Source organism: Stigmatopora argus, chromosome 1 (genome assembly GCF_051989625.1).
Source record: "Stigmatopora argus isolate UIUO_Sarg chromosome 1, RoL_Sarg_1.0, whole genome shotgun sequence".
Taxonomy (NCBI): Eukaryota; Metazoa; Chordata; class Actinopteri; order Syngnathiformes; family Syngnathidae; genus Stigmatopora; species Stigmatopora argus.
In genome coordinates, this window is record NC_135387.1 from 21,604,401 (window position 1) to 21,620,369 (window position 15,969).

Below are 15,969 nucleotides of genomic sequence, written 5' to 3' on the forward strand. Positions count from 1 at the left end.
GACACTACCAGATCATATATTCACTCTTTCGTTACTAGCAAAATATCCTCAGGCAATGCAGGTCACAATGTGGTGCACAAAGTATGACGATGATCTGTTTCTCAAGTATGTTGGCTCATTTCTGAGGAAGTGGAGACATTGTTGTTAAAAATGCCTTGTAAATGAAGAGAGCGGTGTCAGTGATACTTACTATATGGGCATTGGGACTTATTTCTAAATATATAATACATGTGTTACATCTCCGTAAATGAATACAACTCCCATACGGCAATAGCAGTTGATAACATAATATAATTCATTACAGAAATATGAAGCGGCCCGGTCGGCGAGTGGTTAGCGCGTTTTCTCCAGGTATTCCGGTTTTCTCCAGGTATTCCGGTTTTCTCCAGGTATTCCGGTTTTCTCCAGGTATTCCGGTGTTCTCCAGGTATTCCTGTTTTCTCCAGGTATTCCGGTGTTCTCCAGGTATTCCGGTTTTCTCCCACCTACCAAAACATGCAGGGTGCAGTGGTTGAACACTCTAAATTGTCCCTAGGTATGAGTGTGAGCATGAATGGTTGTCCGTCTCCTTGTGCCCTGTGATTGGCTAGCCACCAATTCAGAGTGTCCCCCGCCTGATGGGTGAGGTCAGCTGAGGTAGGCTACACTACTACTGAATTGTATGCATACTGCATATTTCAATATTTTATATTTGAATGTAATGTGTTGTTGTAAGATTAAGGTCTCACAAATGACAATAACAAATTTGTGTTGGAGCAACATCTGTGACCTTGTAATTGGTCACTCGTGAAAACATTTGCTAAATCGTTCAGCCTATGCTAGAGTTCAGCCAGGTTTGGCCACATGGCTCAATATTCGTCAAGCCAAGAGATCCATAAGCACGCAAGAAAAAAACCCTCATTCACTAAAATATAAATGGTGTTCTCCAGTAAAGGCTCACATCTGTTTCACTCCACTGATTGCGTCAACTGGATTAAGGGGCATTATCTCCATCGGGCCTAACAGATTGCCCAACTTCAAGACAGATAAATCAACAGTCATGGAAGGTCGCAAGCATTTTGAGACTCCCAATGGAAGACATTTTTAACAATGTGTTATTGTATTTTTTACTTAGTTGGTTGGTGAGTTTTTTTGAAGTTTTTGTTGTTTTATGTTTTTGTTGTTTTGTTGTGTTTATTATTTTGTTTGTTTTTTAGGCAACACGGTGATCGACTGGTTAGCGTGTCAGCGTCACAGTTCTGGGGTCAAGGGTTCGATCTCAGGTTGGTCCTCACTGTGTGGAGTTTGCATGGGTTTTCTCTGGGTACTATGGTTTCCTCCCTTTTCCCAAGTAACATGCAGGGCAGGCTGGTTGACACGGAATACATACATGGAAATACAGGGTAACTGTTGTTTATTATCTTTTATTATAATTATTATTATTTGCAATGTTCCTTCACACAATGTACCGACAGATATAAATTCTGAAAATTCTGACTGAGCAGTAATGATACGTATTTACAGCCTCTGTCTGGTTTCAAAAGCAGCTGCTTTGTGGCCAGATCAATGGCTTTGTGCAGAAGAGCAGGAAGTTTTTAATTCATTAGGAAGGGATTTTTGTTTTGGCTGTTGTTTCCCTGTGTGTATATTTGTGCGTGTATTATCCGTATCATCCACCCACACGCTTTATATAAGAGGATCTACGAGCAGGTAATAGGCCATCTGTATAACATGGGGATAGATATCAAACAGACTGCTGCAAATCAGTGCCAACATACTCATCCATCAGAAGGAGGATTGGAGCAGAATATTTTTGTGGGTAACGTGCAGGAAAAGCTATTAATTCTGAAAGTATGAAGAGGATGGGGGGAAGGTGGACAGTGTTTTGCCATTCTAGAACAATTTGTTTCAAAGTCAGCTCTCATTGAATTCCTCTTTACCTTTTCACCATCAACTGGTCAGTGGAGATGGAATTCATAAATTACTTATCAAAATACAATTAACACACAAGTTCCCAATCGAATTAATCAATGTAAGCAAGCTTAATATTTGCAATGCGGTTTAATGTTTTCATTCATTCAGTCATTACACAAGTCGCTTATCCTTGCAAGGGTCATGGGGTGATGGAGCCTATCCCAGCCAACTGTGGGCAGTAGGCGGGGGACACCCTAAATTGGTTCCCAGCCAATCACAGGGCACATTGAAACTCACAACCATGCACCCACACACTTACACTTATGAAAATTTTGGATTGTTCCATCAGTCGACCACACATGATTTTTGGAAAATGGGAGTATCCATAGAAAATCCAAACACAAAATATAGAACAAAAAGGAGATGGGATCATTTACGTTCCAGTGCAATTGGTTTATTGATTATTATCAAGTCTTACATGACATCGCAAATCCAACCGCCCATATATAACAGGAAGCCACAACATTAGTATAATACATAGAAGTTCAGAAAAATATTTCACCAGGAACTGGCGGATGGTGTTTTGAATTTACTGTAGTTAATTGTGCATTCTGTTTACCTTAATGCTTAAATTGACCAGTGAGTTGCTTCTCAGTAAACGGAATGGTTAATGGTATGTTGTGTTTTGAGAATCAAAGCATTTACAACGCTTAATTGAGTGGATTCAGTCATATACCTATTCACAAAGCGACCATGACTTACATAAAGGACACAAGTTAAAGAACAAATGTATTTGAGAGAACGTAACGAGAAAGTTTGGACACCACTTAAATATCGATATCGCAAATTATGTACAATGAAATGCTTAAATGAAGTATTCCTTCACAACAGTTGCATGGAAAGCTTGTGTTATGACTATGTGAGCACATATTCATTCATTCATTTTCGGAACCGCTTTATCCTCACTAGGGTCACGGGGGTACTGGAACCTATCCCAGCTGACTTCGGGCCAGAACCGGTGGCCAGCCGATCGCAGGGTACGTGGAGACGGACAACCATTCACGCTCACACTCATACCTAGGGGCAATTTAGAGTGTTCAATCAGCCTACCATGCATGTTTTTGGAAACTGGGAGGAAACCGGATTACCCGGAGAAAACCCACACAGGTCCAGGGACAACATGCAACATGCTGGGTGGACTATTAAAAAAAATAATAGTAACAATCTTCTGGCATTTTACAACCCCCGCAACGGAGGTATGGATCGCAAACCTCCACATCTGACAGTTTCAGATTGAGCAGGAGAAGGAAACTTGCGACTTGGAGGGCGACTTTGCTTTTGTAGGAACTCATTTTGAGTTTGTTCCAATGGCTTCATAACAGTCAATACCCTGTGTGGCAGATCAGAGCAGATAGAATACAACAAAACACATCAGTACAGACTGAAATTCGGAAAAATATGAAACCTAAAAGCTGCCCAAGCTAATCATTCAATCAATAAAATGGCTCACCTGTCCTTCAGGTTCTTCTTGAAGGTACAGATCATTATGCTAAAAAAGAAGAATGCCAACTGTCTCAGGCTGCACCAGGTCCAAAAAGCTTGTTCTGGAGCCTTTCGGAGCAACACTTCAACACTGTCGGGACAGAAAGTGGAGACCACTAGTTAAAGAAAATGGATCAATGTGGACCAATGCTGAAAAATGCTGTTGTTGTTTTGATTTACAAAAGGCAATTCATACATCACATAGTAACGACTCAAGTTTAAGATAGCTTCTACATACTAGCACATACCCGGGGGGTCTGATTACTGTGAAAGCAGTCTTATGTAATTCACCCTTATTTTAGGACATTATGTTCACAAATTGTGGCTGTTCTTGAGGGCCTGTCTCATGATCGAACATAGGCAAAATAATTTTCTGAACATAGAGCGGGTAATACTTTAGGACTCTCTGTCTTCTGAGGTCTTTTTATAATCGATTTTGGCTCGAAAACTGTGTGGGCCAAATGAGATTAAAGGCACAACAAGAGCTCATTTCCTTCTTTCATTCATTTTTTGAACTGCTTCTTCTCACAAGGGTTGTGGGGGGTGCTGGACCATATCCCAGATAACTTCAGGCACCAGGCGAGGGACACCCTGAATTTTAGTGTTCAAATAGCCTACCCTGCATGTTTTTGGGATGTGTGAGGAAACCGGAGTACCCAAAGAAGACCCAACAAGTGGGAGAGAACATGTAAACTCCACACCATGAGGACCAACCTGGGACCAAACCCTCGACACTAGAACTGTGACTCTGACGCGCTAACCACTCCTCCAACGGGCTGCCTGGTAAATTAATATGATAATATTAATTTAAACTTTATTCTAATAAAATTGTACTCTAAAGTTAGTGTCCTTCATGCAGTACTTTTTAATTGTTTGTTCGTAACGGTGCTATTTAAATAAGGCATTCCTCTACTTTTAAGTTTTGTCACATTCTGGTGAACCTGGTAGTTGTTGTGAAATGTAAAGGTGTTCAGATTCTTACATTTGCGTCGTCTCAACCAAAATCTGGAATAACAGCATCACAGGGAGCATCAAGTAGGTAAAAGATCCAGAGGGCCCCAGCATGCTCCAATACATTGTCACCTGGCCCATCATAACTGCATGAATACGAATTAAATCAAATGAAGGCTTTGACTGGGATGACAGCTTATGTAGGTGTAAGGCAAAGATGGAATACATACTATTCTTTGCAGAGTCAAAAGTGAGAGGCAGTTCTGTAAATGTCAGTTTTGCAGTTGAAGTTTGACGTTCATCAGAAGCGATCATCTCCCTGCTTTTGCTGCCTTGAAGAAAAGGCACTTTTTGGGTCTTAATTTCATCATCATCTTTATTCTCTGGAGATGTCTCTAGCAATGTTGATATTTTTGTGCAAGAATACTTGTCGAATCCTTGGGACATCTTAAACATTTTCATGTTCGAGGCGAGTTCTGAAAATGAGAGGGGGAGGGCGCTGTTATATAGGACTCAAATTTGTGTTTGCTTCCCCCCAAGGTGTAGCTAACCCACCATTGCGGAGAAGAAATTGATAAGCATCTTTGTAGCCACTGTGATAGGCTTGTTCCACAGTCTGAATGAAGAAGAGGAGATTTGTATTACGTGTCAATAGTTTAACTTTAACTGCACGGCATGAAATTGAATCAGAAGGTTCAAAAGGAAGAAAACTACTATTGTGTTGATTAGTCACATTGGTTAAAAAAAAAGTTAAACTCATCACTGCTTTGAGCAAAAAAAAGATACAATCAGTTCTTCTGCAATTTCTTGAAGCTTACCTCCGGCTTGTAGGGGTAGAGAGCGTTCCAGAATCTTAGACCATTAGCCAAATTGCCCTTCAAACTTAGTCCGGTCACCACCATGTCCATCATGCAGGGATTATCAGACGGGCATATATCTGTCTCTCCAGAAAATGGAGAAATTGTCAAAGTCTGATCGGGTAGTGCTAGAACTGGCTGTATTTTGCTGAAACCTCCATCCATATAGTGCTGTAAGATAGAAAAACATTGTAGTTGCATACAAAGATAACACGGCAATTTTCCAGTGCTGTTAAATACTCACAACTCCATTAAAAGAGGGAGGCAGCATGCCGCAATATCCCGGAACAAAGCAGCTACAAAGCAGGGCCTGAAGTTTAGAAAAGCAAATTAAAATGTAAAACATCATTAAATCAGTGACGATTGTACTTTTAACTGTGGCTAAAAATCAGCAACAATCATTTGAATCTGTAGCTGCCTTCACCTGTATGACATCATCTCTAGACCGGTACTCTGTTATAACAGTGTACTGGCCATTATCCAAACGGGTCAAAGCCACAGCGAGACGCCCATTTGAGAGGAGATGTGCATCATTCGGAAGGTATTTGTGCAATACATATTCTAACCATTCCAGAATATGAACAGAGGGGTTAAAGGGTCCAAGTGCAAAGTCCTTCATCAATTTGGCAAAGTCCAGTATCTCATTTCGTATCGAAACTGGGGATGAGATGAGGAGATGAGTGCAAAAACAATTTCCAGACACACACAAAAAGAATATTTATCCAGAAAGACAGCCACTTACTGAGGTTTATTTCACAGGCCACAGCAGCAGCGACCAAAGACCCTGCCGACGCACCAAGGATCCACGGTGCCTTATTCAGTATCCACGGCGCATCGTGTAAAAAACACTGAGCAACACCCAACTGGTAGGTTGCCAGAAAGCCTGATCCAGAAAAAGAAATGGATGAAGGTGCCTCTCGAAAATTAACGCTGGAGACCTCGAGAACCATTTTAAAGCCGCCAGTAAAAGCGTATTTCAATTTTAATCAGTCGTTCGAGTGTTGCCAAAGAAATGTGTCTGTCCCAAAGATGTTACCGGTAAACTGTGCGAGAAGGTTTTTCAATGATGCCTTTTAAAAATATCGCAATTAGCCATAGCATGTTAGTCAAGCACATGTGATACTTCCGCGAATACAACACTCTTACTGTCTATTTGTCTTTTAGTTTATTCCCCTGAAAGTCATTGCCATGTGATACCATCACAGGAAATGTCTAAATTTCATTTAAATGTTCAAACTTGGAAGATTAATTGATGAATTATTGTGGCCAATATAACCTTGGAGTAACAGATGGCCTTTGGAGGTGTGATTACACAACAGAAATTGTAAATGAGCCTTTTGATATGTTCTAGATATACAAGGGGCTGTACTGAAAGATCAAGAACTGTGAAACTGAACATCCATTGACATTACTAAGAGCAACCAAATGGACAAATGTGGAAAAAGGTCAAAAACTTCCATTCTCGACAGGTAACAACATTTTTAGACTCCTCATATACAGTAAACAGTTCTGTATATTTGTTTTCCTATTGAGCAACTAATAACTGACATGCTTTGCTATTTGATCCGAAGGCAGATACGAAATTCTTAATATAGTTAAGCATTAATACTTCCTGTATATATCCCGAAAGTGTAAGAATATTAATATTGGATTCCTTTTAAATATCAAAGAATACCAATTACAGTAGTTTAAATCTCCCATAAATAATTGAATTATTCTTCCATCATGGTAAAAGAAACAGTAAAACAAAATGCACACTCTTTTCCTCTTGCACAGATTTGGATATTTATTAAAACAATGATTGCATTGAGGTATTGAAATGAATAATGTTGCTAATCATGAATTATTATTTGCTGTGCAAAATAAATCCCACAACATTTGATATATTTCTTATATGGATCATCACACACATTTGGCACTGTTATCATCTTTATTGTCCAAATAATTTACTTTAAATGAAAAGAATTAGTAGATTTAAAATGTCTTGTGTTGTCTTTTTTTTCATCTCACAGGACCAGTTGGGGAGAACTCTGAAGAGCTACGATCAGGAGAAACCTGAAAACGTTCTTCACTGAATTCAGAAGGACTGCCAGCTGGAGATTTTGTATCGCGAAGGGGTGAGTTAGCTGGGGATTCATTGTCCTCCAGCTCTTTCCCCATCTCTTGTGGTGTTTTCAAAAACCTAAGCGTGCAGAAAATGTGACACAAACACTAAAGTTGTGAAAGGCATGAATTGAAGATGAAACAGCATGACAAAAGGAAGGAAATGGAGACCTGAAGAGCAGTCTTTGTCCTCGCTCCTTTTTGATGATGTTAAGTTTATAATAATGCCTCAAAGCACGAGACATTTTTTCATAAGTCATGTTATCCCGGTTCTGTAAAAAACACTCATTAGTGGCACTAACAAGACCTTTGAATATATTTGAATTTATCGTATTTTCCGACTATATAGCGCACCAGATTATAGAGGATTATAGAGTCGATTTGACTATTAGTCTCAGGCCCAGCCCAACTATAAAAAAGTGTAATTTATAGTCTGGAAAATACAAGTTGCATTGTTTTTATTTATTTATTTATTTATGGGAATCATGATGTTGATGGTGAATGAATGTGTTAAGTACTTTACTGAAGCTGAATAATAGAAATCCTCTAGGTTACAACCAAAATTCTTAAAGTGTCTAGTATATGTATATACCATGTGAGGATAGGTGGTAGGGAAAACGAATGAAATTCATATATATATAAGGTGCAATGTAATTTTTTGGGGGGAAAATACAGACTTTAAGTGTGCTCTACAGTGAAAAGTATGGAACTTACCTTGTGGTGACCCCAGAGACGTGCCAAGCCGTTCGGATCAACAATTCTGAAAACAAGACTGCCACGCTCCTCCCACCGGATGTATTCTTGATAACGGTCATCACACAGCATTTTATAGACATAATCATAAAGTAGCCTGCACTCTGATCCAAAAAACAGATAAAAAGTCAAACATGAAATGGGAGCGAGCAGGTAGCATAGTAACATAGCACACTTTTGACTGGTACAGAGTTTGGGCTGACTGTTTCAATTACTATTTTGGTGCTACTGCATTTTAAATTATGCTTGTATATTGATTTATTTACTAAATTTTTCTAAATTTTTAAATACATTTGCAACAGTTCTATGACTTATGAGTGTGCTAATTTACATTTTTCATGTTATATGTAGATGCTTTTCAGGTTTTTTTTGTATTACCTGCCTAAAAATTTGAGCAACGAGTAAACTTTCAGTATAAATTTAAAAAATATATATATATTATATATATAACATTTTGTGACTATAACAAATGTCTTAATTTTTTTATCTACCTACTTGTTTTCATCAAACACAGCGTTTTAACGTGAGTGCTTCAAGTCACCATTTGTGCAACTCTGTATTGACCATACAATTCTGAGTCTAAACAGTAATATAATAATAATAATCGGACATAGGCATCATTTATCATTTATTATGTAAAATAATGTGCATCTACACTCTGAAAACAGTTTGACAAATGTTGTATCCTGTAATAAATATAGATTTAGACTAATTTTCTTAGTATAATGATTGTGAAACTACTGGCCCTCTTTTAAATGGGATTTTTTCCCATGCTTTTGGCTTTTGCATGTGGTTTTATCCGTCAACGGTCTCTTTGTGCTTCCCCACACCATATGCACGTACATGTTCTCTTCTTTGATTGAATAATGGTCAATTGGTCATTGATAAATAGAATTTTTTTTTAATCTCAAAAAAATAAATGTGGGGAAAAAAAGACTATATAAACACAGCTTTAAATTGTATTGACTATCAGTGCTGTTTATTATGATGAAACTAAACGTTACCTGGAAGGCGACCATCGGCTTTGTGCATTTGTGTTTGAGATTTCACTTGGTAAGACAAATTCAGAGGTTCTTCTATGAGTCTCTCTGTCTTGTCTTATTTGTGGCAATATGGAAAAAAAGGAGAAGCAGACAGAGAGGGCCAATAGTCATTAAATGTCACAACTACAGCTGAAATTGAAGCACTAAACTGTTGCAGGCATTAAAATTGTGAGCAGCATCAATGAAAACCACCTTTTTTTTCTTTTTGTCAATTCACCATTGACATGAACTTAATGCTATTAATTAAAAGTCCAGTCTGGTATACCTTCACACACACACACACATTCAAGTTATCAATTTTTAATACTACACCACTAGGAAGGGCATGTTTTTGACACTTTGGTACATTGACCGATTTACTGGCAACAGCGTTAATAATCGAATTGCTTCTGTATTTCTTAAGGTGATGGTCTGCATTTCAACAAAAATGTAAAGAAAAAAACAGACGATTATATGAAGAATTAGGGATGCAAATTCAAAGTTTGCCCAGGAAGTATTAGACAACTACGAAAATTTGTTATATAGCTGATGAAATGCACATCTAACCTTGTGTGTTATTCGAGTACAGGTGCAGGGCTGCTTCAGTTTTAGGTCCAGGGACAACACTCCTCCGTTGGTTTATCACACACTGTAGGATCTCATACAGAACATCACCTGCAGACAACCAAGTGGTACTTGTGAAACAAGTAGGTGTATGAAAAGCCACTCATGCACGCTACCTGAGTTGGGGCAACGATGTTTAAAGTCCTCCTTAGTGAGAAGACACAGGGCTCGGCCATTCATCTCAAAGCATTTCTCCTGAGGCCGCCGTAGTGAGTACTCCTTGTGGGCCCATTGGAGCCAGAGGGAGACATCAGCCTTATCCCACAAATATGGATTTATTCCTGTTGGCGATAAACAAACCGAGTTCATTTAAAAAATAAAAAATAAACTACTTTTGTTCTTGTACATGTGGGTGCTTCCATAATTGGAGGAAAATGTGGGCTTTTAAAGAGGACATCACAAAACAAAACAAATAAATACATACAATAAAATAAAAAGGACGGCCCGGTAGCGCGTCGGTCTAACAGCTGTGGGGTCCTGGGTTCAAATCCAGGTCGGTCCACCTGTGTGGAGTTTGCATGTTCTCCCCGGGCCTGCGTGGGTTTTCTCTGGGTACTCCGATTTCCTCCCACATTCAAAGAGACATGCATGATAGGCTGATTGGATACTTTAAATTGCCCCTAGGTATGAGTGTGAGCCTGAATGGCTGTTTGTCTCCTTGTGGCCTGCGATTGGCTGGCCACCAATTCAGGGTGTCTCCCACCTCGGGCCTGAAGTCTGCTGGGATAGGTTCCAGCACCCCCCGCAACCCCCTGTGAGGATAAAGTGATTCAGAAAATGTGACGAGAGGATATTATATGAATACCCATACTCACGTAGCTGTCCCGGAAGATGCCACAGTTCATCTTGTATAGGAGAAGCAACCTGTGTAAGGGGTTTGGAATTCCCACTAGGAAAAGGGTTTTGGGTTCCATGAATTGAAGAGGGTGGACTTGTGTTTTGATCTTCTTCCTAAAGAAATATATCGATATCTCCATAAAATAATCACGGATGACAGTTTATCTCTCAAAACCACAACACCGTCACTCAGTGCCCCCGAGAGACCTACCTCTGCCAACTGTAACGAGGGTATGTCCCGGACTGACGTGTCCATTTTCTGCCTCCAATTTAAAAAAAAAAGGTGAGCTTGAATGAGAAGTAAAACTTCAGTGTTTTCGGATTCAACCCTACCAGGAAATGAAAAGTGAAAGAGCAATATAATCCCAGAGCGCAAATACCCGGAAAAAAATAGTTGTGACTCTATACTTTGAACAGTAGATGGCGAACGTGTTCATCTACCTGGTCAACGCGTCCTTTTACGGTACACGAAGAAGTACCACCGAATTTAGGATTGAGAGGGAAATATAAACGGAATTGCAGTTTGTCCTCGCTTGTCACTTCCTAAACTACCGACTTGAAGAAAAGACCAAGAAACCGACAAAAAGACCGATACAAGTAAATGTAGTGTTGCATCGAGAAAGATGCGTGTGCGTTTATTTTTAACTACAATTTGCTACTTTTAGACGCAGTTGTTAGCAAGCGGCATTTAGCTAACCGGTTTTAAGTTAGAACGTTTCTTTCTGGGTCAAGTCCTAATAGTTTGTACATTGTGTAATTACATAGTAGAAAAGTAATTTTTGCCACATATGCACACGTTTAATATGAGTTGACATTGACTTTTTCAGTATGCAAAGAGCCTCCCGTTTGAAGAGAGAACTTGACATGTTGACAAACGAGCCACCACCGGGGATCACATGCTGGCAGCTCGAGGAACACATTGATGAATTGCAGGCCCGTAAGTAGAATTTTTAACCCTTAACTTCAGTTTTGCCATCATTGCTTTGTCATATTTTATTTAGTATTCAGTTGAACTGTGACGATACAACCTATCACCATTCTTGACCTAGTATTTGATTATAATCGATGATCATTAATTTAATAATATTTATCCTAACATTTAACTAAATGTAATACATGGGTGTGAACTATACAAAAGAAAGCATACTTTTTTTTCTCCTTTGCTATGCAGAAATAGTTGGTGGTACAGAAACGCCATATGAAGGCGGTGTCTTTTCCCTGGAGATCAAAATTCCCGAAAGGTAATTGAGATATGTAAACGATTATAATGCTGCCTGCTGAGTTATCCCTCATGTTTTTTTTAACATTTATAGATACCCATTTGAGCCACCAAAAATTCGATTCTTGACACCAATTTACCACCCAAATGTTGACACCGCTGGACGTATCTGTTATGAGGCTCTCAAACTCCCTCCAAAGGTTAGAACAAAATGGACACAACAATTTGTGCATCTGGTTATAAGGATTGCAAAATTTATTTTGTATGTTTTTAATTAGGGAGCCTGGAGGCCCTCCTTGAATCTCCCAACGCTTCTCACCTCCATTCAATTGCTGATGGCTGAACCAAATCCTGATGACCCTCTCATGGCTGATATAGTGAGTTATATTTAATTCCAGTATCGCTAATAACAATGGCACTACTGCTACTCAGTGTATATTGTATCAGACAATATTTCTAATATTAGTGTATATACTGTACGTATATGTGCATGAATGAATAAATATATATTTTTAATCCTCTCAATAACGGGTATATATCACTAAAATTTACAGGAAAAGTGACCCATCTGCCTCCCTAAATCTTCCCCCTTTTGTGAAAATCAATCCAATTTATTGTAAATGTAGTGGGTTTTGCCACACGCTCCGATGGTGGAATGTTAGACAAGTACAAAAAAATGACGACACCAAAGATTCTCCTATTGCACAGATAAAAATGCCATATACAATCCATTCCATTTCATTTACCATTTAATTTTTATACACAGGCATCAGAGTTCAGATACAACAAGCAGCTATTTACACAGAAGGCCAGGAAGTGGACTGAGGAACATGCTGTTCAGAAGATGAAGGTAACAGTAAAAAAATGTCCTTCAATTGTACAGCAGGCAAAATATTTTGTTCATTGCAAACAAACCGGCTAATTATGATAGGAAAAAAATATGGATCGCAGTACTTATAGAACAATGAGCAGCTTTTTCTAATGATTGTGTGGTTATATTGGTGACACAAGTGTTTGTTGGGCAACTCTTTAATAACATGACACAACTGTTTTCAGCAGCAAATCTATTTAGTACGATATGATAGGGTTTAGTTTACAAACTGCAGTACATTTATGTTTTCAGGGATTTTTGGAGACCAATAAGAAAGACTGTATGCCAAATGAGAAAGCACCAACACGCAAGAGAACATTGCTCAGTGCTATGCAGGAGCCAAATGAGTTAGCAAAGAGAACTGCCTCATAATTCCATCAATCTTTGTTGCTGCTTCATATTATTACATATATTTGCATTGTTTTCACTGTTCCTATTGTTGGCTGGATGTACATATTTACATATTTCTATGCATTGTTTGTGTTTTAAGAGAATACAGTGATTGCTTCATAAAGCATTGAGGGCTCAGTGGTTGCTGTACAGAATAAAGCTTGTTTTATTCAAAGATATTTCTCATTTGTATACAATAGTATTTACAACTTACATAGCAACAGCATTTTTTTAAACTGAGTTGATATTTTTTTTAAATATATATTTGGTGTTTTATCATTGGAAAAGAAACATTTAAAATCTATAGTGACTCAATATTAGGGATGCACAGATACCATTTTATTTCAGAGAGTACTTTCATTTCAGTATTCACCAAAACAAAGTACTACTGGTACTTGAATCAAGTGATTTTCCTGCAATTATAATGATGCTGAAATGTGTGATTTTAATATACATTATTTGAAAGCATGATGTGATGGCTTTTTTAAAGCATATCTTACAAGTCGCTTAAACCCTCTCCGGAATAAAGCCGACTCAATTTTAGATCACATTTAACTGCATCATTCTCTGACAGTCTTGCCTCAAATGTCTTCAATAACTGGAGTTCTTCATTCTTACCCCGTTACATGTTTCACTTTATTCCGGACTTTATTTTAAGGTCCAGTGGCTTTTTGACATGTTAGCTTAGAATTGTCATAATTGTCCTATAATTAAGCAATTAAGAAAGCATCGTGTGATCTTAATTTCTTTCATTACATACTATTATTGGTGTTTACACCTAACAATTAGACATTGTACTGACAGGACAGAGGAGGAGGACTGGGTGAACGAGCGTGGCACCGCAAGACTTCACCTAATGCTGGTAGCGGTGCATCCCTAGTTAATAATGTGCTAGTTCAGAGGTAGTTACATTGCATATAGTGTACACATTGTTGGTCTACCCTACATTTTTACAATAAATGCTAAATCCCAACCACACTTAGTTTTTTCCCAAGCACAATTTGTGGAGTAGACATTCAATATTTAACACAACAATGTTACTTACATTAATTTGTTGCACACATTTGAAATTGTTAGCTTACTCTGGTTAATGACTCAACGTCCTTGACAATGAATCCCCTTATATTGTCGCGTAAAATGAAAGAACAGATAAAAAAATATAGAGTTATTTATAGCCAGCAATGTGTATTCTGGAAGTTGCATTCCATTGGTCAAGTTATGTTTCGATATATCATTTATATATAGAAATCTGTTTTTGATATCTTAAAAGGCCACCAGGTTGCAAGTTCTCCAAAGTTTCTTAATTGTAATGGATGACTCCGCTTTTACTGGATCTTTCTTGAAGATTTGCAAGTTTGTGACTGATGCAGTCCAATGGATAGCTTCCTAAAGTGTCAGTTTCATTTGGATATTGGTATTTTCATTCCTTATTGCAGAGGGAACCTCTTCTTGCCATTTCCATTTTTCAGAGGGAGCCAAGCGCTTATTGCGTCTCAGAAGAACTCATCAAATACGTGTGCACTCTTAAAGGGGTTCCTAGTGGAGTTGGACTGAAGATTGGTTTTCCTGCCACTTTATATGACCTGTGAGTGTCTGTAACATTTCAGCTTTTCATGCAGTCAAATGGCTTGGTAATTTATGGATTTTGAACAACAGAGTGAGCCGAGGTTGAGTGATGCATCGGGCAATTGTTGCAGGAACTTTGATTCAAAGCCTTCAGACATCTTTTGTCGTCAAAGCTTCCCTGCTCTCTCACTTTGTCTTTCCCTCTCATAATGGGTGTCTGGCAAGAGATTAGTGGAACTGAGGAAGTAGAAGAGCATTGAGAATATCGAATTGGATCCGTTCGAGAGTGTACAGCAGAGCCCCTACTGCACAAGATTTCACCATCAGTGAGCGAAAGCTGTGTTGATGTCTCAGAGTAGGAGCTCTTCTCCGTCTCCACAGAAACCAATGAGTCTACAGTGGGGTCACGTCGAAGCTTAAGAGGTGCTTTTGGGCGGTACGCAAAAAAATACGGGTAGTGATGTCGCGTGAAAAGGAGGAAGAGTAAAGGATTTAAGCAGGCAGGTAGAGGCTGGAGAAGCAAAACAATTGATTTCAGCACCTCCTCTCCAAGGGATATGAAACCCAGGAGTGAGCAGATAGACAGGAAAGCTACCGGCACGTACAAGAGGCCATTTGTGAATATCAGCCAGGCAACATGTTTGATCATAGCACAGTCCCACAAGCCCTCACATTCTCCTCTAAGTAATTCCCAATATAGTCGGATGTATGAAAACGTTACTATAAGTAGGCACAGGGTGTTCATCATGATAAGCACTAAGGGAAAAATTAAGGCAGATGGTAACTGAGAAGCTGAAGGTGGTAGAGGTGTTGGTAAGCAGAAGGGTGAGGATCCATATTCCCCAATTCCAAGCAGTGGAAAACAAGCTAGGATGAGTGATAGAAAGAGACATAAAAGTGCGAATATACGGACACTTCTCAATGAGGGTGACTTCCCATAGCTGCGAGCACATGTCACACTCACTCCACATTGCACAGCTGCCAACATCAGAAGCAACACACTTGCTTCGGAGGCAAGCACCCATACCCATCCTGTGACCTGACATCCAAGGCCCCCTTGCCAGGGGCCACCATGGTGGCTAAAGTCTCCCATTGTTAAAGCATCTACAAGGGCCAGGGTACTTGTACAAACACCTGTTAGCAAATTTGAGGCACCCATACATGCCACTGTGAATCTTAGCGGTGACAGAGAGCAGTTAGAGTTGAATAAAGAAAGAAGCAGCAGAGAGTTCCCCAGCAGAGAGACCAAGGAAATGGTCCATAGGCCAACACGAACCAACCAGCTTCCCATCAGAGAGTCACAGGGACGGAAAGGACCTGTGGCACAATAAAACCCAAAAC

General features: G+C 39.1%; 4 protein-coding genes and 1 long non-coding RNA gene across 8 annotated transcripts in view; 2 read left to right on the forward strand and 3 right to left on the reverse strand.

The window, feature by feature from the left end:
- The first annotated feature begins 977 nt into the window (after window positions 1-977).
- On the forward strand, window positions 978-10,052 carry LOC144081110 (uncharacterized). 2 transcript variants are annotated; one of them, XR_013302947.1, is made up of 6 exons: window positions 978-1,121; window positions 1,197-1,262; window positions 6,003-6,109; window positions 6,595-6,712; window positions 7,256-7,360; window positions 8,042-10,052. It is a non-coding gene; the product is annotated as an uncharacterized LOC144081110 (long non-coding RNA). The 2 variants fall into 2 exon arrangements; XR_013302953.1 differs by lacking the exons at window positions 978-1,121; window positions 1,197-1,262 and adding an exon at window positions 4,161-4,218.
- pnpla1 (patatin-like phospholipase domain containing 1) lies at window positions 2,497-6,265 on the reverse strand. The gene is made up of 9 exons (XM_077608414.1): window positions 5,986-6,265; window positions 5,668-5,900; window positions 5,488-5,553; window positions 5,205-5,414; window positions 4,942-5,002; window positions 4,617-4,862; window positions 4,418-4,532; window positions 3,404-3,526; window positions 2,497-3,283 (listed from the first exon to the last, which is right to left on the reverse strand). The coding sequence occupies exons 1-9, from the start codon at window positions 6,191-6,193 to the stop codon at window positions 3,130-3,132; spliced, it is 1,416 nt and encodes a 471-aa protein (XP_077464540.1). The 5' UTR covers window positions 6,194-6,265; the 3' UTR covers window positions 2,497-3,129.
- etv7 (ETS variant transcription factor 7) lies at window positions 7,010-11,016 on the reverse strand. Its single transcript, XM_077608416.1, has 8 exons — window positions 10,794-11,016; window positions 10,561-10,696; window positions 9,862-10,026; window positions 9,689-9,796; window positions 9,104-9,196; window positions 8,061-8,203; window positions 7,518-7,618; window positions 7,010-7,425 (listed from the first exon to the last, which is right to left on the reverse strand). The coding sequence occupies exons 1-8, from the start codon at window positions 10,836-10,838 to the stop codon at window positions 7,245-7,247; spliced, it is 972 nt and encodes a 323-aa protein (XP_077464542.1). The 5' UTR covers window positions 10,839-11,016; the 3' UTR covers window positions 7,010-7,244.
- On the forward strand, window positions 11,014-13,237 carry ube2t (ubiquitin-conjugating enzyme E2T (putative)). 2 transcript variants are annotated; one of them, XM_077608417.1, is made up of 7 exons: window positions 11,014-11,179; window positions 11,410-11,519; window positions 11,754-11,823; window positions 11,896-12,001; window positions 12,080-12,178; window positions 12,568-12,651; window positions 12,925-13,237. In XM_077608417.1, exons 2-7 carry the CDS (start codon window positions 11,411-11,413, stop codon window positions 13,042-13,044), a joined length of 588 nt encoding a protein of 195 aa, XP_077464543.1. In that variant the 5' UTR covers window positions 11,014-11,179; window position 11,410; the 3' UTR covers window positions 13,045-13,237. The 2 variants fall into 2 exon arrangements, with proteins under 2 accessions (XP_077464543.1, XP_077464544.1); XM_077608418.1 differs by having other exon boundaries at window positions 11,018-11,211.
- lgr6 (leucine-rich repeat containing G protein-coupled receptor 6) overlaps window positions 12,563-15,969 on the reverse strand; it is a 35,108-nt gene continuing 31,701 nt past the window's right edge. For both annotated transcript variants that reach the window (XM_077608412.1, XM_077608413.1), the window contains exon 18: window positions 12,563-15,945. In XM_077608412.1, the coding sequence (XP_077464538.1) occupies window positions 14,699-15,945 (1,247 nt within the window). In that variant the 3' untranslated portion in view covers window positions 12,563-14,698. The remainder of the gene's footprint in view (window positions 15,946-15,969) is intronic.